Consider the following 24,926-nt stretch of genomic DNA (forward strand, 5'->3'; position numbering starts at 1 on the left):
TCTCATTAGGATGAGTTTTTAAAGAAATCCCTGTACGCAGCCTGCCTTTGTGTCAGATCCCCGCACCGTGTGTCACGTCCGCACCTCCCCGTGTTTCTCAGTGCCATCCGGATAGCTTGGAGTTCGTCCTCAGTTGAAGTTTTACCATTCATTCTGTCAGGGGTCTTGTCTTTAACAAATTTCTTTTCAGGAGGATAGTAACTTTTAGAAACCTGAGCATGGAACAGTTTTTATGTGCTTTTAATGTCCTTTGGTCAATTCTTTAACACATTTTCCCAATGAGAATTTAAAGTCTTATTTTTTATTGTTTTGTGTTTTTTCAATGGGATGGAGTTGACATACTAGTTTCAGGTCTACACGGTCTTCTTTCTGAAATGTACCTTGGTTTTAATTGTATCCTTCTCTTTTCCTTTGAAACTAGAATATGCTTCTCTGGGATCACTCTATGATTACATTAATAGTAACAGAAGTGAAGAGATGGACATGGATCACATTATGACCTGGGCCACTGATGTAGCCAAAGGTAATAAAGCTTCCTGTATTCTTACACAGTTGGCGGGCACTTGTTCCCATCGCGACGTGGGGACCTAAGGTTGAAGATTGGTTACTCTGTGTCTCTAGATGCTCCTTTTCCAGACGACAAGTAGCAAGAATTCTGCAACTTCCGTACAGATGTTTTAATTCCAGTGTAGTTATGTAACGTACCGTGTTGCATTTGCTTCGGGTGTGCAGTGTAGTGGTTCAGCAGTTCTATATATTCTCATCACAAGTGCACTCCCTAACCCTCTTCACCTGTTTCACCCATCCCCCCGCCCACCTCCCTTCCCGTAACTATCTGTTCTCCATAGTTAAGGGTCTGATTTTTGGTTTGCGTCTCTCTCTCATTCTCTCTCTCTCTGCCCCCCCCTTTTTTTGGTATAGCTATTTTAAGTCACTGCTTTCCACTCCTGCATTCCTTTTCTCTCTTCACCTTATTTCTTTCCCTGAAACCAAGTTCCAACAAAATTAGTGACTCCAGGGCAGCCATTTTTGCCACATTTTGTGACATTGTTATTGACCAGCCTGCTTGACACATTAAAAGGAAAGCTCACAGTTCCGTTGTGCCACAAGTCTCCTCTTAGACTCTGTATCCAAAAAACGTGATTTATTGTAGGATTAGTTCTGCTCATTTTGTGTACATAATAATATGCTAAAAATCGTAACCACTTTCAAAAAAAAGTTTTATTTGCCCTGCCATGTGAAAGCAATTCGGATTTTATTTTCTACCTAATGTAAACTTGGAAATCACCCTGGAAATGAAATATTTTTAATACACAAAACCCCTCAACAAGGTGCCCAGTTCTCTTTCCCTCATAAATTCCGGCATAGACTAATGCTTTCTAAAGCAATTTAGATTCCATTTATTTTTATCTCTTTTTTTTCCATTTTCCTAACTGAAGGTTTCTGAGTTTTATTTATAACTGTCAAAGTTGCTTTAGAAACAACTTAATCTAAATACCGAACACTGATAGTTACATTTGTATTCTAGCAACCCCTCGAAAGCAAGTGTGTCCACATTTTACCAGGGCAGTTCACTCCTTGCATTTTGCTCCCCCAGTCTCTACAACCATCTCTTTACAAAGCAAGTGAAAGGATACTTAGCACTCGGTAAGGAGAGCAACTCATACTCGGCTTTCACTGGGAAGTCATACGGTGATTCCCAAAAGTAATAGTCTTTCCTTTGGGGAATTTTCTTGTCAGTTTTAAGTTTCATGAACACCTGCCAAATTCTTCAAATGGGGAAAGTGAAAAAAAAATTTTTTTTTAATTTCATGCAAAATGCTGCTGCTGAACGGTGCTTCGTTACCATGTAAGAATAACGCGCTCTGGGTTCAGGATGGCGTACTTAAGGCTTGGGCTGTGTTAATTAACTTAATTGTGTATTCATGCACCACGCATTTCAAATCAGCCTTAAATTTTCACATTCTTCGTCATTTTTGTGTAACATCAGGGTCACGTCTGTATGTGTCAGTAGTACCCAGGAACCACCTGTTTGTAAGCCGGGGGACGCGTGACCGCTGGGAGCCGCCGGCAGCATCGTGGAAATACACTTGCATGAATGTAAATGTATATCCGAGCAGTCTTTGCCCGAGCGCGCTTCACCTTACAGACATCTGCGTTTAGGGTGCTTAGCCAATTACACCCGTGTTATTACTTAATGGCACTTAGGAGAGAGAGATAGCAAACAAATCAGCTGACATCAGTCGCTCTGCTTCCTGCTGTGCACATGCTCCGGAAGCTTCCTTGGCCCTCGGCCTGGGCCTGTAAGCCTTGTCCCTCCCGGCCCTTCCCCACCACAGTCCCCATCCGAGGGGCAAGTCCCTTGGCTGCAGATCAGCTCGGTTATTCCTGGGGTTTCTCAGGGCCGCTGGCAGTGTGTTTCAGATGGGCAAAGCAGAGAACGAACAGGGCTAATGAGGTAGCAGACTGGACCTCGAGGACGAACGGGGTGCAGGGAATGAGAGCGGACAGGGGACCGCGAGCCACACCGCAGCGTAATAAATTCACCTTCTTGGGGCTGGTGAGCTGCCCGGAGAGGCGGGTTCTAATGTGTTTGGCCTCAGGTGAGAAGAGTGAGGCAGAGAAGAGACTTACTTCTAGTCACAAGTAACTCTTAATATTTAAAATGGCCTAAAAGGAGGAGGAAATCGGTGCTTTCAGAATGACTCCTGCTTTCTCCGCAGAGCTGTGCACAGACTCGGAGACCAAGTAGGAAGCCTTGATTTCTGTTGATTCTGTGTCACAGTCAGCCGTGCACCTTTCAGTTTGCCCGTGATGGAAGACCCTGCAGCAACGAGATGTCGAGAAATCAAAGAATGAATAATTCATTTCAAATAAGAGTTGATTCATGCGTGCGTTTTGAAGTAGGCATTGCTTAACGTCACTGCTGAGAGAGTCCCTCCTCAAAGCCACACAAGCCCTTGGCCTTTCTGGGTAGGAAGGGAAGTGGAGGGCGGGCCGGCAAGTACCTCTCAGTGCGGCGGGTCCCTCCCCGGGTGTAAGCGGAACACTTCCAGCAGGTGAACCGGGATCCAGCCTCAGAAAGGCCCTCACCGACTCCACATCTCCCCCGAATGACACCAGGCACGTCTTTTTTAGGAACCCTGAGTCTTTAAACTGATGATGGGTTGTTTCTTTTTTTTAAGCCTTCTTCATTGTTCATTGCAATAAAAATAAGGCAGAATTATGGACGACTCTATAAAAACAAATTAAATAGACTTTTCTACGATTGTGATTACCACTGTGTTTATGCACACTGAATATGAATGCATCCTGTACATTATACACAAGTAACTTACGGTATTTTTTTTCTCATAATATCTGCTGTAAGGAAGCAAATGCCTCTATTTAAAGCTTTAGTACCTGAGTGTTGTTTTTGGAAATCTTTGCTTGTCAGCCAGCGTAGACACTATCTAGCCCGGCCTCTAATGTAATTAAACAGATTCTACCTGAATTTGGTTCTTAAAGCAAGAAAAAGGTAATTATGAAATTCAGTCCTAGAAATTATTAAAAGTTATCCAGGTTGTCGCTATTGAATTTTCAGTGTGTAGTAGGTGGAACTTTGTGTTAGAAGAATGCTCTCCTGTATTCTAGCTGTATCTTGTTTACGTAAATTAAATTTAGTAATTTAAGTAGTATCACTTAAATTACTGATACTTTTGTGAACTTGATTCTTTCCAGTCATATCTTTGTATCACAGGAGTTTAAATTTTTAAATTTTCTTTGTTCTTACAGGACCTTCAATATCTAAGAATCAGAATAGTAGAAAAATAATAGATTATTTTTTAAAATTAGCCTTTATAAAATTGAACTTTTCTATATACTCAACAAAACAAAACACCAGAGCCTACTTATTACATGTAATGGATGGTTCATTAACAAAAGGAGCTTGTCTGGTTGAGGCGGTGGGGAGGCTGTTTCTTCCGTTATTTAGAAAAGACAACTTGAGAAGTTCAAGGGAAAGGAAATATATTTCAATAGAAAATGCTGTTTTTCTTTATTCTAAGGGGGTATACAATACATAAATACAGAAAAAGAGTCAAATACTACTAAGATCACTGTGAAATATGTGTCTTTTAAAGTGTAAAAGTATAATATTGTATTCAGAATAATAAAAATATATATTCAGTTTACTGAAGTAACTTGATATACATTCTAAACATGTTGGAGAAAATTTTTGAGTGCATTTAAATATAGATTATCCCAAAGACTCATCCTCATAAAGAGAATATTTTGTAACTACTGTAAATTTTTCTGAGGATCATAAAATCCTTTACCAACCACAACTTTATGAATCCAGCCAGTTTTCCCCGCCCATCCCCCACCCCTACCACCACCACTTCCAGGGTCTTACTGGAATGAGTACTGAGAAAATCAAGCAGGCTGCAGCTGGGCGGCTGCAGACATCCCAGTGGAAGCTGAAAACCTTGGTCTGAGCTTGGGCTGATCTAGAAGGCAACTGGTGGTGGAATACCTTAGTCACTGGAGCACTTCTTCCAGTTGTAACTGTGCTATTTTTGTGCAGACTCCAGAAAATTAAGGTGTCCTTATTAGGTATTGTAATAGCTTTACCCACAATCAAATTCCAACTTCTAAGCGATTAAAGCACTTGAATTTTCCTTAGCATATTAATTTTCTAAGGTAGACATATCCTGTCTCTATTTTATCAATTGTATAAGAACAGAACACAAGAATTTAGTTTCTGCTATTGAATCCTTTGCAAAAATCTGAAAGGTAATACTGATGTTTTAAAATAGAAAGTTAATGCTAATGCAATGTTGGAGAATGATATTAAAAGCCTTTCTTCCTTCTTGTATGAAAAGGAATGCACTATTTACATATGGAGGCTCCTGTCAAGGTGATTCACAGAGATCTCAAGTCAAGAAATGGTAATGTAGTCCTACGTTTTTATTTTACCTATTTTATTATGAAATATATATACCTTGTTTTAGAAATAGGCTCTTGGTTTTCATTTGTTTTGTACCCTGATGTTTTGACTCATCACTGATACCATGAAAATCTTTCCAGTGTTGATAAATATCAGAATTCTTTACATTATTTCAAGAAGCTGCACAGTAGTCCATTGTATCAGCACAGAGTGTGGACACCTGGGTTGTTTACGTTTTTTTCTATGATAAAAAATGTTGAGCTTGATACTTCTCAGCAAAAATTTTTAACACACCCTTAATTATTTCTCTAGAATCACTTTCTAAAAGAGGTATTGCTAGATCAAAGCATGTGGTCGTATACTTCTAGTATCCTATTTTTAGATGGTTCTCTGTACCAGCAGTTTTGAGTTTTGTTCTTTTTACTTCTGAATTATTTGGTGTAAACTTTTGACGTCCGTCATTTTACCTGGAGGAGTGCCCAAAAATGATCAACACATTTCAGAGTTTGGAAAGCAAAGGCTTTCTTTTTCTTCTTTCTTTTCTTCTGTACTCTCTAAAGTTTATTTATGATCCCATATTTTCTAATTTAGAACGTGAGCATCTTAAAATGTCTCGCAGGATTAGACATGATTACTTTTCAGTAGGAAGGTAACAGAAGGCTTCTTCTATTATGGCACTTGGAAGTTAATGGACAAAGGTGGTGAGTGGGATTATTTAACTGGTCCATACCAGATGAAGTAAATGTTAGAGCTTGCTACTTTAAAAAAAAAAAACACAACTTGCTGTCCATTCATTTACATGCTTTACTTATTTACATGCTTTCTAAGTAATTCTAAGGAGGAGGAGAATTACTTATTTTTTTAAAAAATCTTTAAATCACTGCAGTTAAAATGGGTGTATGCTGAGTGTGATCCTTGCAATGGGTAGTCATGGTAGGTGGAGGAAGAGAAGCAGGGGGTCCAGCTGTCCTTGCTGGCTCCCGGGACTGTGAGGTCTGTGAGGAGGAGAGAGGGAAGTTCTTAGCAGCTGCCACTCCTCAGTCATCGGGGTTGGACCACCAGCTCGACCCTGCAGGCAACCGCAGCCGGCTGCTCTCTCCTTTGTCTAGGCCGTCACTTATCCTTTGGCTCCTCATAGACATGAACTTCCTGGAGCTAAACACTTTTGAGATGAGTTGGCTAACAGGAAGTTGTTAGGAAATAATCTAGAATCTAGTAGGAAGTATCAATCAGAGTCTTATGACTATAGATTTTTAGTTCGTGCTTAGAATTTCAATCTACGCAAGTTACTTGACTTCTCTTTTTTAAAGCTGTGTTATCAGTATATCCTGACTCTCTCACAGGATAAGAATGATTAAGTTACAGATTTACCCATGCTCTCATTATGAAAACTGAATAACGACGGAGACTGCCCGGATTTTTACAAATTACAATTTGTGCAGTTACTTGATGGGAATACACATACACGTTAAGAAAAAATATTGACCTAACTTTTAGCAATTTTTTTTCCTGAAACGGGATAACAAGACTCTTTTATTTTCTAAATTTTATGTTTTTATGTTAGATTTTTTTTAAATGAAGGACTTGTTAATCTTATGAGAAAAAAGAAGTAGAGGTATTTTAAAAAGTAACTGAATATGGTATTAATGATATTTCTATTTTTATTTGAACAAACTGATAGTTTATATATAGCGTCCCATTTACCCTTAGGCTGTTTCTTGCAGAGAGACTATTCTCCCCACTTATCAAGGTCATTAGTAACCGCTTAGTAGAATTGGTCAGCTACTGTGTTCAGGGTGCTGGGTGGCTTACAACAGAAATGCCAGGGGCATGTGGGTGGCACAGTCGGTTGCTTCCAACTCTTAATTTTGGCTGAGGTCATGATCTCAAGGTCGTGAGATGGAGCCCTGCGTTGGGCTCCCCGCTCAGTGCAGAATCTGCTTGAGATTCTCTCTCTCCCTCTGCCCCTCCCCATGCTCGTTCGCTTGCTCACTCACTCTCTCTCGGAAATAAATGAATAAAACATTTAATTAAAAAAAAAAAAGGAAAGAAATGCTAGAACAGTTCTTCAAGGTCTACCTTGGGCCTCCTCGCCTCTTCTGCTCTTATTCACCCACTCCCAGAAAAGCCCCATCTGCGTATTAGCACTCCCAGACAGACCTCCGCTTCAGAACCACGTGTCTGTCTGCTTATTGGGAGAGGCCACATAGATATTTGTAGGACCCTAAGATATACCATGTCTCCATTGATCTTTTCATTTCCTCTCTGGCCCCCACGAAGTTATTTCTGTATTCCTTTTCTCCATGAATGGCAATACCAAATGCCTAAGCCAGAAACGAGATAAAAAGGAACAGTTTGACTGCAGAGCTCTTGTTCTAAGCATTATGCTGCATTGCCTCTTTGACTTCATCCTTGAGTCCTCCCCCACCATTACTCAAGCCTAGTTGATTTGGCCTCCTAAAAGTTTCTTTCTTTCTTTTTTTTTAAGGTTTTTATTCATTTATTTGAGAGAGCATGAGCGAGAGAGAACAAGCAGGGGGAGCAGCAGGGAGAGGGAGAAGCAGACTCCCCATTGAGCAGGGAGCTCAGTGTGGGGCTTGATCTCAGGACCCTGACTGAGATCATGACCTGAACCAAGGCAGCCGCTTAACCGACTTGAGCCACCCAGGCCCTCTCCCCCACCCCAGTTTTTTAAAAAAATCTATTTTAGAGACAGTGTGTGAGCAGGGGGAGGGGCAGAAGGAGAGGGGAAGCAGACCCCCCACTGAGTGTGGAGCCCAATGCAGGGCTTGATCCCACAACCCATGAGATCATGACCTGAGCCAAAACCAAGAATCCAGCGCTCAACCAAGGGAGCCACCCAGGTGCCCCCGATTTGGCATCCTAAATGTTTCTTGACTCGGTGCACTTCTCTCCTGTTCCGTGCCACAGCCTTCGTATGGGCATCTTATGTCCTTTTGGACTACAGCCACTTGGGTGCACAGTGATCTCCTTGACTCCAGTTCCGTTCTTCTCTCATATGCTCTCCCTTCTGCACATTTCACCATTTCATTTCTCTGCTTAAAATCGTCCATTGGATTTCCGTTTCTCACAAAGGCCCTTCCAGACCAGGCCCCCCTGCCTTCCAAAATTGCCTGCGTTTCCCTCTGCTCCTGACCTTCTGCAGGGCTCTCTTTTCTGCCTAAAAAATGCTTTCCTCCCACAGCTCCTCTGCCTAGTTAGTCCAGCTTGTTCTTCAGGTCTTAGTGTGAGCACCGTTTCTTCCAGAAAACTCCTTCTGACTTCCTTAGACTTAAATACCCCTGCCTGCTCTTTGGTTCCAAGGCAATCTCTGTGTCTCTCATCATAGAATTTATCCCACTTAGTTATATATATTTAAAAAAATTTTTTTTAAATTTTTTTTTTAAAGATTTTTATTTATTTATTCGACAGAGACAGAGACAGCCAGTGAGAGAGGGAACACAAGCAGGGGGAGTGGGAGAGGAAGAAGCAGGCTATAGCGGAGGAGCCCGATGTGGGGCTCGATCCCATAATGCTGGGATCACGCCCTGAGCCGAAGGCAGACGCTTAACCACGGTGCCACCCAGGCGCCCCTTTTTAATTTTTAAAATGCTAATTCCAGCATAATTAACATACAGTATTATATTAGCTTCAGGTGTTCTCCCACTTGATTATAGACATTGGTTTCAGTGTCTCTCCCATGAGACTGAACTCCACAGGATTGAGACAAGCCAGTCTTGCTCACCCTCCTCTTCCAGAACATAGTACATGGCCTCGCCCATAACAGGTGCTTGGCAAATATTTAAGTGAGTGAATGTATGAATAAGTGAATGAAGGTTGTCCCTGCCTACAAGAAAATTACTCTTCAATTGGGAGTTAAAAATACATACCATGGGGCGCCTGGATGGCGCAGTTGTTAAGCGTCTGCTTTCAGCTCAGGGCGTGATCCCAGCGTTCTGGATCGAGCCCCACATCAGGCTCCTCCGCTGGGAGTCTGCTTCTTCCTCTCCCATTCCCCCTGCTTGTGTTCCCTCTCTCGCTGGCTGTCTCTGTCAAATAAATAAATAAATAAATAAATAAATAAATAAATAAATAAATAAATAAAAATCTTAAAAAGAAAATACATACCATGAAGTAATAATGCTAGTGACCTCCTCAGTATCATGCTGGCAGTCTAGTGGCAGAACCCAACTAAAAAATTTCATTCTTGGGCTGCCTGGGTGGCTCAGTCGGTTAAGCATCTGCCTTTAGCTCAGGTCATGATCCCAGGGTCCTGGGATCGAGCCCCGAGTGGGGCTCCCAGCTCAGTGGAGAGTCTGCTTCTCCCTCTCCCTTGCCCCTCTCCCCATACTCGTGCTCTCTTTTTCTCTCTCTCTCTCAAATAGATCAATAACATCTTAAAAAAAAAAATTGGTTCTCTTTACTACTACTAACGTATGCCGTGTTTACTGGACAGTACTACATTTGATTTAAACCAATGTTTTGAAAGCCTTTTAGTCAGCACCTCATGGAATTAGTTTTTTGTTCTTCTTTTAATGTCAGCTCGTTTTTCCAAAGTCTTCAATGCAGTAAATACTTCAGTTTTACCTTTCATATGCCCTATGGAAGATAGAAATAGAAGTTTACAGGTTTTTTTCAATATAAGATGATTCAGATAAATTAGATGATTGTCATTAATTTTTCTTTTTCTTGTTTTTTTAGTTGTTATAGCTGCTGATGGGGTATTGAAGGTAGGACTGCTTCTTTTAATATTTTTCAGAAGTATTTAACTTCAGATGTAAGTTTTCGTGGTGGATAATTCTTTTGTTAATCAGTAGTAGAAGGTTGATACTTGTTTCTCTTTTCTCAGATATGCGACTTTGGCGCCTCTCGGTTCCATAACCATACGACACACATGTCCTTGGTTGGAACTTTCCCATGGATGGCCCCAGAAGTTATCCAGAGTCTCCCTGTGTCTGAAACTTGTGACACATATTCCTATGGTGTGGTGAGTTCATTTCTCATTTTTTTGTTGCTCAAGGAAATCTGAAAAAGCAAACACCTCCGGAGGTGGGATACAGCAGTTTAACACAGTTTTAAGACAACAGTGCTGTTTCCGGTGGAATGCCTAAGAGCAGCGGCCACAGAGAGAACACTTCCTAATTGCGAGAGTGCTTACTTTGATCGTTTTATGCATCCGAGTTATTTTGTCCTCTGTTGAGAAGAAACTAATGCTACTTCCAAAGAGCAAAGATGGAACCTAAAATAATGTCGGGCCTGCCGCCCTCCTGAGGAGAGTGCTTTCCTGGGCCGGACACAGGACTGCGGAATACCCGCGTAAGTCAGTGGAAACGTGGCTCGTCTGGAACAGGCTTTCGCTGTAATAAGTTGCTCAAAACACCCCAGTAGGGCTGCCACGTGAGTGAATTGCAGGAGGTTTTTGAATATCAACTATTAGAATGATTGGTGAGTTTCTGGAGAGTACAGAAGGAAACGTGCTTAGCTTTTCTGGGCTTGCCCAAGCCTGCTGCAAGTCTTACAAAGTGGGGTGGCTGTGAGGCGTGACTCTAAGGTGTCATGTAGAAATCAGAGCACAGCAGCACGGAGAGGGAGAGGATAATGTGGGGGTGGGGGTGGGGGAGGCTCAGGGAATGGAGACCACAGGGAAGACTCCCTTAAGGAGCAGAAGCTTCTGGGGGAGGGGTTTTGAGGTGGGTCATTCTTGAGGAATAAGGAGAGGGAAGGAAGTAAGTAGAATAGGGGAGCAGTAGGGTGGGAGGGGACAGGGTGGTTCTTTGGTGGTGGAAAGAATTCATTTGTTGCCCCTTTTTTGAGGATAAGTTTTTTATCCTTAAAAATACGGTGTATCTTTTAAAAAGTCCAAAATAGTATTTGGCACTCCTCTTCGGGTCTTATCTCCCAATCATACTGCCTCTATATTCATATTATTACTCTTAAAAGGACATTTTCATAATCACGGGTAAAGCGGCAGACTGATTTTGGCCCAAACTGAGCCTCCTCTTCCGGGACTTTTGTGGTTTCTACGGAAGGTGACCACTTATGGCCCAAGAGGGGACCTGCATTGTCAGATGCACTCCTGAATCCCTAGAGGCCGTTAGCCTCTCAGGGTTTACCACTGGCTTCGAGACTTCCAGCACCTTCCCATTCTGTTCTAGACAAACACCATTTAGTGAAAGAAAGTACAAGGCATGCTTTCCAGAGCTTTTTGTTTAAACAATCACAAATTTTTAAAAAATGGCCATTGCATGGTCAAAGGTGATCAAAGAGCAGGAGAGAGTGGTTGTTAAGGTCGGGGCATGTTAGTTTTAGAACTCTGTGGTCCACAGACCGAAAATGATCCCTAGCTAGGAAAGCACTGGGGTTATTTAGAATTTCTGATGTCCTTTCAAAAACAGGTAAGTAGCGACCATTTGTCAGTAAAGGATCTTTGGGCATAAAACATCCCGTAGTTCGTGAAGTGTCTATTCTGTTCATTGTGCCTCCACACACACAATAGCAGTCCCGTACAGACGAATAAGACCCTAAGAAAGAGTTGTCCTTTTTGGAAACCCACCTAGGGAAAAAAAAAAACCTAATATATTATTGCTTTTCATTTTTCTATTTTTTCAGCCTTGCTGTAAGCATTTAGCCCCTAGTATTATCTAAGTCCCTCGCCCGCACAGCTTGATAAACATCTGTGTTGCTTCTTAACACGTGGCAAGACTTACCAGCCTTGGACGGCCTTAAAATAAATGTGCCGCACATGCCAGAAGGGGATCTTGTGATCCTTGCTTCCAAGCCGATAAACTTTGCTAGGCAGGCAGTTGTTTCTCTCCGTTCTACAACAAAGGAGAAGGGGCTACCCCCTTATGATGATCTCTCTTAAAGGACGGGACCGGAGGAGTGTTTAGTATGTTACCCACAAAAAAGAAAAGACTTAAGGAAAGCAAAAATCATTGAAAGAATAAGCCTCTGAGAACACAAGGCCTAGCCACCCTTTAAAAACAAAGCTGTCGTAATGACGATGCAGAAAGGATTACCTTCCCAGAAACTTCTGAGCCAGAACCACGATTTGGAAATAGAGTAGCTTAAGAGTGAGCATCCCTGAGTGCTTGTGTGCGAGCCCTGTTCCAGAACAAGCCGGGCTCAGGTAATGGCTTGCCATTGTTTGTAAAAGAAAGGACAGGAAAAGTACACAGCCTTGTCCAAGTTTCTCTGCAAACTGAAAATAGAAATTTTTCCTTGTGAGCGCAGTTTAAACGTAAATACGTCTCAAGATAGAATGAGTTGGAAAGTATTTTTAAGGGGAAAGATCACAATGTTTGGCTTGCATCCCCATCACCGATATTTTCAGGCCTAGTTTAATATATTTTTAGACCTCCACATGACTTCCCCCACAAGGGACTGTTTTGTGCCGAGTGTCATTGTGTTTAGTGCAGAAACAGCTGCTGTCCTGTCTCACACCACCTGTGTTTTTGATACGTTCCTACACCCAGGGAATCGGTAACAGGGAGTCGGCGTGTGCTGGTGCTGGACTTACACTCGACACTTCCCTTGGGCCCCAGAGCCGCATCCGTACCCCCCTCAGCTGTAGGAGCTCTTCCGAGACACACACGGACTAAAATGAAACTCTTACTTTTCCAGGGTAGGACTCTTGGAGAAGCAGAACTCAGACCTTAGTAGATTTGGGGTATTTTCCAACTGAGTATTTGGAAACAAAGAATGACATCAATCTTTTCGTGCATCACTTCCCAAGCTCTTGGTTTTGCATTTTCCCTTGTAAAACCCACTCAGCCTTCGTATGTGCGCCTGTGCAGTGGGTTGTGGGTGCGGGCCGGGGCCAGAGAATGGGGGGCAGGAGGCACCTGCCTGGACAGTTTGGGGTCTGGAGCATTTGATCTGTCCCTGTTCTCCGCAGGAAGGCCAGATTCATGGATTTGCTTGCTCTGCCTTCCCCTCTCCCTCCCCAGCCTCAGCACCAGGGGAGTGGGGACTGTGAGGAATGGAGGGGCTTCTGCTCCCTACCCCACCCCCTGCAGGCCGGTCTCGGGGTGATTGCATACCTGTTCGGGCCCTCATGCTGCCTTTACTTACAGAGCTTGCTAGAATCATCCCCTTCTGGGATGCCCCTTACCTTTTCCTAATCACTTCTGGGACTCAAATAGAATTATTCAGTAGCTCTTCTAAAGAAGTACCTTACACACTTGATTAAAAGCCCAAAGAGGCTTCAGTGAATTTTTTTTCTCCCGCTTGAGCAGCATCTGCCAATTTCCCTGATTTTCCTGCTAATTATCTTCGTATTAGCCAGAGTTCATTTAGCATGTTCTGATTCGAACAGGACTGAACGCTGGCTGAGGAAACAGCGGCTAGAGTCAAAGGTGTGCAGGCCCTGCTTGCACAGAGGACATGCTCTCACTCCACATTCTTATTTAGAAATGGGGTTTTTTGTTTTCATTTTTAGAACAAGAGCAATCTAAATCAAAAGTGCTGAGTTCGTTTGCTTCTCACCTCTGCCACGGCTCTACACCTGAGAGAGGGCCCGTCACATTCTCTCTGTCACTGCAGCCTCCCTTCTCTAGAGTCCGTCGGGTTGGGAGCTTGACGTTAGGGTGAGGCAGCAGGTCCGTATTCTGGCTCTGCCCCTTGATAACGGAGTGTCTGTGGGCGCGTTTATTTAACTTCTGAAGCCTTAGTTTCCTCACCTATAAAATGAGGGTCCTGTCTATTCGCTGGGATTGATACTAATCATGGGAACACCTGGAAAGTGTTTAACAAAGTATCTGGAACATAATCACTCAATAAGTGATAGTCGTTGTTATGATTATTGATAAAATTGTTTTTGCACTTCACAAAATATTGGTAGACTTAGATTTTGATGCCTGTTTGTATAAACAGAGGAAGTTACCTGAATGTAAAAATCTCTATTACTTAGTATTTTAAATGAAACCCACATCATTGGCTGTTTTCAGCATTCCTAGCATCAGTTTGCTTTCTTTCCAGTGCAGGTTTATTGATCATGCTGATCTCGAGGACTGCAGAGAGAGGCACACATGAATTACACACAGACACACACACACACACACACACACACCCAGCCTATATATACAAACATAAAGTGTTTATTACATTTTAGAATATATGATAAATTATATTATCAGTGGAAGAAAATGACTCCCTTAGGCCAACTCATTTTGAGAGAGCTTCCTCCAGAGCACAAAATGTAAATGTTACAGTTCTGCAAGTACTTAACCATTATGGGGTGAATGGTTTAGCTAGTGATTTGGATTTAGAGCTCAGTATTTTTTATCAGACCATTACTGAACCTTTAAAAATACGGTTGAATTCCCAGTTATTATCTTATAGAGAAATTTATTGGTGATTGAAGGTAGAAAGAATTTGATTAACAAAATATAAAACCTAATTTGTGGGAATCTGTGAGAATTCTAGTAACTTACAAGATAAATTATGTAGGCCCATTGGTTTCATAAGTCTGGCTCTAAATGTTCTGATTTCCAAACTAGTTTTTTTCTTCATAAAAATGAACAATGTGTGTATGTGTGCACACGCATGTATATATATACATATATACATGTATATATAATGTGTGTGTGTATGTAATATTTGGAAGAAGTCCTATGCGTGAATATATATGTTTTGTCCAAGTTTCTACAGGTGGGGTTGGTTTTGTCTGGTAACTGGCTACAGTTAAATGTTAGATAAAGTTTCAGTAATATACCAAAAATATAAAGTACAAGAATAAAAATTCCATTTTCTTTTTGTTCCAGGTTCTCTGGGAGATGCTAACAAGGGAGGTCCCCTTTAAAGGTTTGGAAGGATTACAAGTAGCTTGGCTTGTAGTGGAAAAAAACGAGGTAAGACTACGATTCTCCATTCAGGTACATAGATCAGAAAACAGTATTGGGGTTTTGCAAAAGACTTTTTCATCTTCTTCAAATTGAAAGTAAGTTCACGCTTATGGAAAGATTAGCAGTAGGAGCTAACACAAAGGGTCAAAGTGATGTTATTCCTCATGAATGGACCCTTTACATCTAATTGTTGCAGCTTCACGTCGTGATGCTGTAGATCAAACATCGTGCAAGTACTGTACTAGTTTCTCCGTCTCAATTGTAAAACCTGGGGGTTTGTTCTTAGTGATGAAAGAAGCCATTGCGTCCAAGGTAGGGAACAGTTTAACTCCATCTCCTGCGTTTAGGCCATCTTTTTTACTGGCCGGGAGTTGATCTATCTGTGAGAGACCTTCAGCTACTTCAACTTACCTCTCCCAGCAGGAGTCACTGTAGTACAAGAAACTGTCGCTTAGATGAGAATTTCAAAAATAAAAGAAGAAAAAATAGTTTCAAAAAAGGGAAAAATTACAGTTTTGCCACCTACGTTGAACGCTACATTGAAGATGAGCTCCTCACTGGAATTGGCGAGGCAGTGGCATAACTGTTCCCTTCTTCATGCAGAGCCTTTCCATTTCAAAAGAACTTCAGTGGCGTAAACACCGTTTGTGCTGTGTCCCCAGCCTCGCTTTTCTTCTTCCCACAAATTGAGGCTTTCAGTTAGTTGGACCTATGAGCCTACATCAGAGAACGTGGTACATTCATATCAAAGAGAGCAACTACATTTTGAAAGGTTTAAAATTGTGACTGAAATGCACAGGCATGGAAATCCTCAGCATACGGATGAAGCATCCAGTGCGAAGGTACTCTGAGAACTTAGATCCGGTAATGGAAGCACACGCCGGTGTTTGCAATGCAAAACCACCTTATTTCACAAATCTGGATCTTATCTGTGCCCTCTCCAAAAGGTAGGAGTGCAACCTAGGGATAAAATAATTTGCAAAAAGGTGAATACATGGAGATATGTGCTTTTTAATGCCATGCAAGAATTAGACTGATCGACTGCCCATGTGAGTGCAGGAGCAGACCAGATTAACCACACAGCTGCTGTTGACGAAGAGAAGCCAAGTTCCCATAGTTTAGATCACATAATCCAGCTACCTGATTAATTTGTCCTCCTGAGCGATTGAGAACAGAGGAAATGTTCATGATAGCTGAACTTGATGGGAGAGAGCTGCCAATTTAGGAAAAAGCAAAAGGAGTTATATTCAAGAATGTGTCTTGCTCAGTGTTTCACAGGAGCTGTCCTGTTTTAATTAAATGTCTTGGTTATTCCCAGGGTGCTATTAAATCAGACCCTCGTACTCAGGATAACTGATGTTCTTGTGAGACGAGAACCCGCTTGTTTCTGTTCTATTTCTTTTGCCAGTGAGGTGATTAGATGTTTGGTTCTGGGTTTACAAATGAGAGTGAAGAAAATTGACCTAATGTTGACTTTGGAGCAGAACACTCAATGTAACTCCTCTCCCCTCTACGTTGTTCCAAGAAAAATCAGAAGAAAGTTTTTTAAAAGCTAACTGGACCCTCCAAATAGGTATAAGAAACAAAACAGTATTTTAAAATAATATTTCGTCTAAAGGACGGCAGAAGAGGTATGCATCTAAAGCACTTTCAAAACATGAGTATCCATCAAGGATGGTTCAAGTGGACAAGAAAGATGAATTTAGAAGCTGCCTTTGGATAGCTGGCTTCAGGGCCGGGAATCACCCGTAACCAACCTGGAGAACCTCCTTAACATGGACAGGAGGAGGCTGTCACCCTCCCTTGCCCTCAGGGGTTCCCTGGAGCACAGGGTACTGTTTTATCCGTGGTGTGAGCAGACAGTCCGCTAATAACCGATGGAGACCACCCAGGTACCTCCCCTTCTGGACACAGAACAGCAAGTTCAAGGAACCCCACATGGCGAAACAAGTTTTCTCAACTTTCTCCTGAACTTAAGGAAGACTGGGTATTACCAGGCTACTTACCTGTCTACTCTCACTCTGCACTATATTTGTCAAAAATATGGAAATTAAGTTTACCTGTACTTTCCACTGTCATCATTCTCAAAGGAGTCCTCATTTCATCTCACAAATGTAGACACGTGTTCCCAAACCAATTTTGTTGACATAACATTAAAATGATTGCCAAGTCTCCATATACAGAACAAACTGAAGGGGCTGCTGGAGGGGAGGTGGGCAGGGGATGGGCTGAATGGGTGATGGGGACTAGGGAAGGCGCTTGCTGTGATGAGCACTGGGTGTTGTACGTAAGTGATGAATCACTAAATTCTACACCTGAAACTAATATTACACTGCATGTTAACTGGAATTTACATAAAAACTTGAAAAAAAATGGCCAAAGGTTTATTTCATTTCATAATACAATTGAGACTTTGACTTAAAAATGATTTACAAAAGCCTTTCAACTTCTAGTTATTTCATTTATTTTTACTTCGGAGTACCTTGGGTTCTTGAAAAGAGCAAGCTGGATTTTTTTTTTTTTTCTAAACAGGCCTCATTTAAATAAAGAATGATATGTTTAAACTTAGGGTGACATTTTAAATGTAAGCCAGTCACCCTAGAATGCACCTATCTCCAAATATTAGAGTTACCTTTTCTTTTTAACTTTATATTTTGACAGAATTAGAGACTCACAGGAAGTTGCAGAAATATTAGAAGGGATTCTGTGTATCCTTCATCCAGCTTCCCCCACTGGTGAGATACAGGTGAAGGCCAGTAACAAAACCAGAAGGTTGACACTGACACATTATTCTTAACTAGACTCTAGACCTTATTCAGTTTCACCGTTCAGATTGCTCACTGGCTCCATAGGAAGATCCATACTTTCTAAAAATACCTGAAGGCGTTTGCTTCTCAATGCTTAATAATGAAATAAGGCCTTCAAACAATAATTTTTCCTAACATTAAATCCTATTAAAACTAGATACATAAAGCACCGTTAAAGCAAAGACTAAACCCTTACAGAAGTCATGAAATTAGTAGAGTATTACTAACAAATTTTGTAATTCTTATAGACGTGTGTCTTCATAATTTCTATAAAACTCATTTAGTGGTCATTCAGAATATTCTGACAGCATAATTTCTATCTTTACAAGTACTTAGAGTCTCATAAAATGTTTTGTTCTAAGCAGCAAAACGGTGTTTTTCTTTCAGAGGAGCGTGCACGGCACACCTGCGTGAGTACGGGGAGGGAGAGGGAGAGAACCCTAAGCAGGCTCCCCGCGGCGCTGCGAGCCCAGGCTCCTCTCAGGGCCCTGAGAGCAGGACCTGAGCATTTTCTGTCACTTAACCAAACTATTCTTAATAGGCACCCCAAACTATTAACAGAAATCCTCAAAACCTTAATCCATTGTTGACTACACTTTGGAAAAAAGAGAGTAAAAAATAATTGACAAAAAGTCATTTTTTACATCTTACGTAGAAAATGGTGCAGAAGCAGCATATGCTCCTTAAAAACTGCCATGCCTGATTTCGTGGTTGGGAAATATTTTCATTTTAAATTTGGAACTTTTAAAATATTTAAGTTTTAAGTAGTGTGGCGAATCCGTTGCTAGTATCTGGTTATCTCAGGATGTTCTAATGCGTTGGGAATGCCCACGGTTCTGTAATCAGGGCTTAAATACTTTGCATTTTCTTTTAAAGTCCTTTTTACTGCACCCAAATAAACCCTTACATTAGTGTCTGAGTCTAGATTTAACTGATATTTGACCATATGAGATAATTTAAAATAATGATGTCTTCTTTCATCATGTCTCAGATGCAGTAGCTGAAAAGTGTTTCAGTAAGAAAAGATGATAGAAAAGATTAACATCCATCCGTATTCATCCAGGTCACATTTCAGTTCTTAGAAAAGTGTGAAAAAGTTATATTGAAAGTGTTCCCTTTTATGAGAAGTTACTTTGCCGTGGGGTGCATTCAGCTGAATAATCACAATCACCTTGTTTCTCTTAGTTGCCACTCCCAACCAACCGTCTTATATAAATATTTTTAAAAAGTAAACACCTGATTTTCCTTTTGATCTTCATCAAAAGGATTCCAGTTCACATTACAGTAAAATGAGTACAGCTTACCAGATCTCCTCTATCCTATGTCATCAGTTAAAAAAAATGTTTAGCATAGCCTTTAACTTGGCAAGGGCTGTTTTGTTTAAAACTTTCAGGTTTTATTTATTTTGGTTTATTTGGATTTTAAGGTTATCTGTAATTCTAAATACAGATCATCTGCTTCTTGCCAGGCCAACTCTTCTAGTTTTCTCCATAGTCTCCCCCAGATACAACTAAATTCAGTTTCAGTTTTTTATTTGCAAAACTGCTTTGGTAACCAATACTGCGGAATCCATCTTCTTGGTACTTCTTATTGCAGGGGTTCTCAACTCTCACACCCAGGCCTCTCTCGCTAACAGCTCTGTTCACGCTCCCTCTACTTCCTGGAAATGAAATTCAGATGTAGTACAACGTACCCACACACACTGTATTTTTAAAGTCAACATAATGCTCTAATTAATATAAAGAAGAAATAAATATCTATTACAGTGTATAAATGCGCAGGCATGACCGCAGGAGAGGAGAAAATGGAACAGTTTTAGAAGCTTGTACCTATGGATAAGCAGGCTTCAACAGCTACAAATGCAGAATGGAGTTGAATTGTATCAATGATTCCGGCAGCATGAGTAATGCTGTCGTAGGTGACTTTTTCCAAAAATCTTGGTAAGGTTATGAATAATGCAAAGATCAATCTGCCCTTGATTTATTTTATTTGGCAGTTGCATTCTTCGTTCATTGCATTTGAAATCTGCTCAGGATATACTTTGTTTATTATAAATCAAAGAGAGTCCAGAGCCAGAAAATGATTAAACCTTGTTGATTGCACGGGGGCATCTGAAGTTTGCTCGGGTGCAGGGGAGTACTTAGGGATTTACAACATAGTGAAGGATGTCCAGCATTCTTGACCCGCTCCAGGTGCAACTCTCCAGTCTTTAAAACAAAAATGCCTCCATAGATCTCCAAAGAGCCTCCTGGGGCATGGCAAGTTCTGGAGAAACACTCGTGTAAATTGTTGGAACGGGAGTGATGTGCACGTGTCATCTTTGTTGTATCCAGCCCTTGCACTGGAGCCATAATGAGTCATATGTCCGAGCATCGTATTGGCCAGTGAGAAGAGGCGGTCTTCTTTCAGTTGAGCTCTGTGACGGTCTGTGCTGGAGACGTTTGCAGAGGTGTGATGCCTGCTGCCACAGCTGAACTGCTTTCCTAGCTGCCTGGGCCGCTCGCCTATTTCATAGCCGCCAGTGCAAGAACAGTGATAGATTTGTGCGTTTCGAGTTCCTACTTCCGTTCCACCTGGCCCTTCTCCTACTGTAGTTTCTTCTAGACTCGAGTGTACGTTTCATTGCATTTGTTGTGCAGAACCCGACGTCTCCATCCACCGGGATGCCTTTTTTAGAAGAACAGTATTAAAAGTGTCTTTAGAGATTAGAAATGATGAATCTAAACATAAATTCTCACCTGCCATCTTATCAATCAGTGGAAGCTTTTAATTTAATGACTTGTTTGTGCTCTTAACGTAACTCTTTTATGAACTTTCAGAGCGTTTGCCTACCTTCATGAGTAAATCCTTGTGTTGTCTTTCCTTTCTCTGTGGTAGAGATTAACCATTCCAAGCAGCTGCCCCAGAAGTTTCGCTGAGCTGTTACGTCAGTGTTGGGAAGCTGATGCCAAGGTAAGTCAGTTTTTTGGTTTTTTTTTTTTTTTTTTTTTTTTTGGTCGTTCAGAATTCTGAAATTTCACTTGTTTGGCTTTGAGTTTTTAAAACTCGGGGTAATAAGTCATTACAAAGCAAAGCTGGATTGCTACTCCTGGGGCCCCAGATGGATTGTTAAGGCTCTCTGCTGCTATCTGCTTATCTTGATCCTTAGAAATTCATTACTGGCTCTTTCTTACAGCCCTCTGGCACTCTTGATTCAGCAGAAAGAATTGCATTCCATTGCTTTTAATCTTTAATAAGAACTGTCGCACCTTCGTGTTCTAAAAATGGCCAGCACAGTGCTTATTACATGCCAGGCACTAGTCCCAGCACTTTATGTACATCAGCTCATTTATTCCTCAGAATAGCTCCATGACGTAAGTCTGTTATTCCACCCATTTTACAGATGAAGAGTCAGGGCACACAGAAGTTAAGTAATGCTCAAGGCACATGCGAGTACACGGTGAGACTGGAGAATGAGCCCAAGCGGTCTGAACCAAAGACCAGGCCGGAGTAGTCCTTCTACAGAAACCCGATGCGTACTCCTTGTCCAGATTCATGATATCTTGAAGCTATCACAATAGAGTTGGAGACATTCCAAAATTTAGACTTTCATGTGGTTATCACATTTTAGCATGAAGGCCCATTTCCTTTCCCTGCAAAGATCATTTTAAAAGACTCTCACATACATAAGGAAATATTTATGGACAAAATGATAGGCGAGTCTTGGATTTGCTTCAAAATAAAATGAAAGGAAATAGATTAAACAATATTGGCCATGATAATTTTTGAAGCCGAGTGATAGGTATATGGAGGCTTATTACATTGTTCTCTCTACATGTGTGTATGTTTGAAATTTTTCATAATAAAAAGAAAGTAAAAAAAGACCCTCACAGATTAAACCCTTGAAAGAGGAGACAGACCCCAGAAAGGAACTATAATTTTATAGTTCAAATTTGTCCACTTTTTCCTGGAAATAGATATATTGCAAACTGAAATTTTAAATAGAGATCTAAAAACAAAGACTTCAGAATGGAATTTCTTCCTTAATTTAAGGCCAGTTCCAGTCTGGCCCCCAGGAAGAGTGTGTACAGAGAAGAGGCATGAACAGCCGGTGAGTTTGAGTACTCACCACGCCCAGTCACACAGGTTCCCTAGCATGTGGTTCCACCACCATGTGCGAACAGCTCAACACCGAGGACAGTAGCTCGTACGGTAGTGCGGCCGATAGAGCAGCCAGGGACGCCGATCTGAGGCCCCTCGGCCCCATGTGCTCCCCGTTGGCTGGGCTGGCCTGTGCTTTGTCTTGGAGGAGTTCGTTGTGGGGCCTCCCAGGTTTGCACATTTCACCTTTGCCCCAAGAACCAGCAGCCTTAATCTTTGCTTTCACTCTTGTTCAACAAACTACCTTTGCCCCTTTTTTTTTTTTAAAGGAGAGTCTGATATTTACTTAGTATTGTTTTTTATTAAAGAATTTAACATTTTTGAGTTCTGTGTTTTTACTTAGTATTGTTTTTATTAGCAGTCCATGACAGAGTTGCACAGGTATGGCATGGTCTGCCCTGCCTCTGTTTAGGTCCTATTATTTTAGTGTATGATTTGCAGAATATGCGGTTTTGAAGCATTAAGAGAAATGCCTGCACTTTGCAGCTAATCCGGCAGAAAATATACTCAGATATTTGCAGGCCTGCTCTAGAACATTTATATTTTTAAAATGCTATCGTACTACCTTCTCCATACTCTACCAGTTCTATGTCCGTTGTGGCATATGTAGTCATTTTGGCAGTATTTCTTCTGCTGCTTAAATGAAAATTTCACCTGAAATTATTTGCATTGAATTAGATTAATGCAACTAGATCCTCTATAATTGCAGTTATATTTCAGTATGCAAAGCAGGTTTTGAATTTCTTAATCGGAAACTGTACTTCATTAATTAAAATTCTAAGAATATACGTTTATGGTGCATTAATTAAATGACAGTGTAAACACCTAACACAGGAAGGACATTAGGCCTGGTGTTGACGCCATGAACGTGGCACATCTTTAACACGTAGCAAGCTCACCCTGCTTTAGGACGAGCAGAATCTTGTGTTCTGGCCAGGTGAGGTCAAAAGAAAGTTTAAGATTGATTTTTATTGCCTAAATTCAAGGCATTTTATTCTGATATAATTAATATATCCCCCCTGTATTTAATTATACACCCCAAACTGCAGCCAATACTTCCAGCTCCCGGGGCTGACCTCCAGACCCTTACACACCTTCCTTCCCTGGCCATGCCCTCTTCTTTTCTTTCCTCCCCTGAGGACTTTGTTGGCCTTCCTTCTCTGGCTATTCTGTGTGCCCCAGCCCATACTTAGTCCTCCTTTTCCTAAGCCACAGTCCGGGCTCCTGCCTTACCCTCTTACCCTGTGCAGTTGTATTTTCTTAAATTACAATTGCTGGATCTTCTTCCTACATGGACTGCAGTCTCTTTGAGGGAACAGAGCTGCCTGTAGCACCTCACAAACACTAAGCAGAGGCCCAGGGTGGTGACTAAAGTAGCCCGACCAAGACACATTTTAGTTCTCCTGGCTGTTAAGAATGTAGCAGTTCAGCCAGTAGCAGATGCCAGGCCTGTGCACACAGAGCGAGCTGTCATTGCCTACGGACTTTTCCTTCTTTTTTTTCCCCTAGCCCTTAGCTTTAAAGACATAGATGAAAATATTCAGCTCACCTATAGAAAAATGTTCTTTTGTGATGAGGAGGGGGAAGGGAATACATGAGAAAGCTGGTATTGGGTAAATGTCAAGTCATGCCAATGGCTTATACCAGGTGCTCAAAGTGTTTTATCAAAGAGTAGAAGGAAGTAAAGGATATTGTTTGCAGTTCTAAAATGGCATTTCTAAATGGGGGGGGGGGGAATCCCCTGAGTTTGGTAGGAAGTAACATCTTACCCTCATGTGATAAAACATATTGAAGGCTTTAAGAGCCTTGCCCCTGGTTCAGAAACTTGCTTCGTGTGTGATACTGGGCAAGCCATACTTTTCTGAGATGGGTTTTCCTTATCTATAAAATGAAGATAACAGGTAATGTATATAGATGCTTAATAAATGGTCCTAGTTATAATTTTTTTAATGTGAGCAAAACCTGCATAATACTAAAAGAAAACCTAAGCCTGGACCAAATGCTGTGTTCTGTAACCATAGTATTCATAAAATATCATTAACCACAAAATTCCACATTGTTGTTTTTAAAATGTTCACTTTGGTAATTTCCATCTGAGAGTATATTCTACCTATAAAATTGAGGTTTTTCTAGGGATACTTGTCACCTAATTTCAGAAGAGTTTTACTTCAAGAATGATTAAATGTAGGGAAAAATATTCCTTAAAAATTCGTTAGCCTCTCCTGTTGTTTTCCATGCAAAATGAAAATCCTGTATTTATTATATGAATTCCTGTGCACAGTTAAAAATTTTTCCTTTCACACCCTGACACATAGTAAGAGGAATTAAAGTTAAAAGACAAAATATTTTTCAAATTTTCTACTTCAGGCATTCTGTTATTAGAAGGCTCTAAAGGGGGTCAGTGACATTTAGCTATTTAAGCCCTCTACTTACACACACACACAGGCACACATTCCCTTAAAAGTGCAGTAAAGGCAGAACTCAGAATCAATATCCCAGTTTTATATTCCTGAGAAATGGAAAAATCGTCCTTCTTAATGTAGGAAGCACTCAAGTCCTGAGAGCAAGCCACCTCAACATTGTTCCTTCTTGTTTTGTGCTCCTAAATTCAAATGCATGTTTTAATTGCTGCAACCGTAATTTGCTCAGAAATGGTATAATTATGAGGCGCGATGAAGAGAGAATGTGCATCATCCTTTTATTATCTTCCTTCCATTTTTGTTTTAACCTTTTGTCTCACCCTTGGCTGGAGTCTAAAGAAACCGACAAATACAGTTACTGCTAGCTAAAGAAGTGTGCCTAACCGCTGCTTTTTCAATTTCTAGTAAACAGTACCTTAGAGTTTCCCAGCTCCAGAACGAGTTATGATGTGGAATAAACACTGAGAACAGTGAAGTTAAAATACTTGAAAATTGGGGAATTTTTCTCTGAGCAAGTGGTTGAGACAATTTTATTCTCATAGATTAACTAGGGTTTTCCCCAACATTTTATTATAAGAATTTTACAGTGAACAACGGTATACTTACCATCCCGATTCTACCATTAGCTTTTACAAACCTGCTGTATCCCATAGGTTTTTAAAGGACTTGCCTTTTTCCCTTTTAGGAGTCCTTAATCATACGCAAGAGAGAATTGGTACTTTCCTCACCTGGAGGAAAAACTGTAATTATACCAACCGTAGGCCCCACGATAGAAAAATGACATCTG

At 41.1% G+C, this 24,926-nt stretch overlaps 1 protein-coding gene and 1 long non-coding RNA gene across 3 annotated transcripts in view; one reads left to right on the top strand and one right to left on the bottom strand.

Annotated features, from left to right (window-relative positions):
- MAP3K20 (mitogen-activated protein kinase kinase kinase 20) overlaps positions 1-24,926 on the top strand; it is a 170,028-nt gene that overhangs the window by 93,487 nt on the left and 51,615 nt on the right. For both annotated transcript variants that reach the window (XM_045779685.2, XM_045779680.2), the window contains exons 4-9: positions 422-523; positions 4,863-4,928; positions 9,629-9,657; positions 9,777-9,914; positions 14,692-14,778; positions 20,457-20,531. In XM_045779685.2, the coding sequence (XP_045635641.2) occupies positions 422-523; positions 4,863-4,928; positions 9,629-9,657; positions 9,777-9,914; positions 14,692-14,778; positions 20,457-20,531 (497 nt within the window). The remainder of the gene's footprint in view (positions 1-421; positions 524-4,862; positions 4,929-9,628; positions 9,658-9,776; positions 9,915-14,691; positions 14,779-20,456; positions 20,532-24,926) is intronic.
- Positions 1,130-9,781, bottom strand: LOC148110758 (uncharacterized). The gene is made up of 2 exons (XR_015724164.1): positions 8,818-9,781; positions 1,130-2,824 (listed from the first exon to the last, which is right to left on the bottom strand). It is a non-coding gene; the product is annotated as an uncharacterized LOC148110758 (long non-coding RNA).

The sequence above is a fragment of the Ursus americanus genome, chromosome 1, assembly GCF_024610735.1.
Source record: "Ursus americanus isolate L20-20 chromosome 1, mUrsAme1.1.p, whole genome shotgun sequence".
Taxonomy (NCBI): Eukaryota; Metazoa; Chordata; class Mammalia; order Carnivora; family Ursidae; genus Ursus; species Ursus americanus.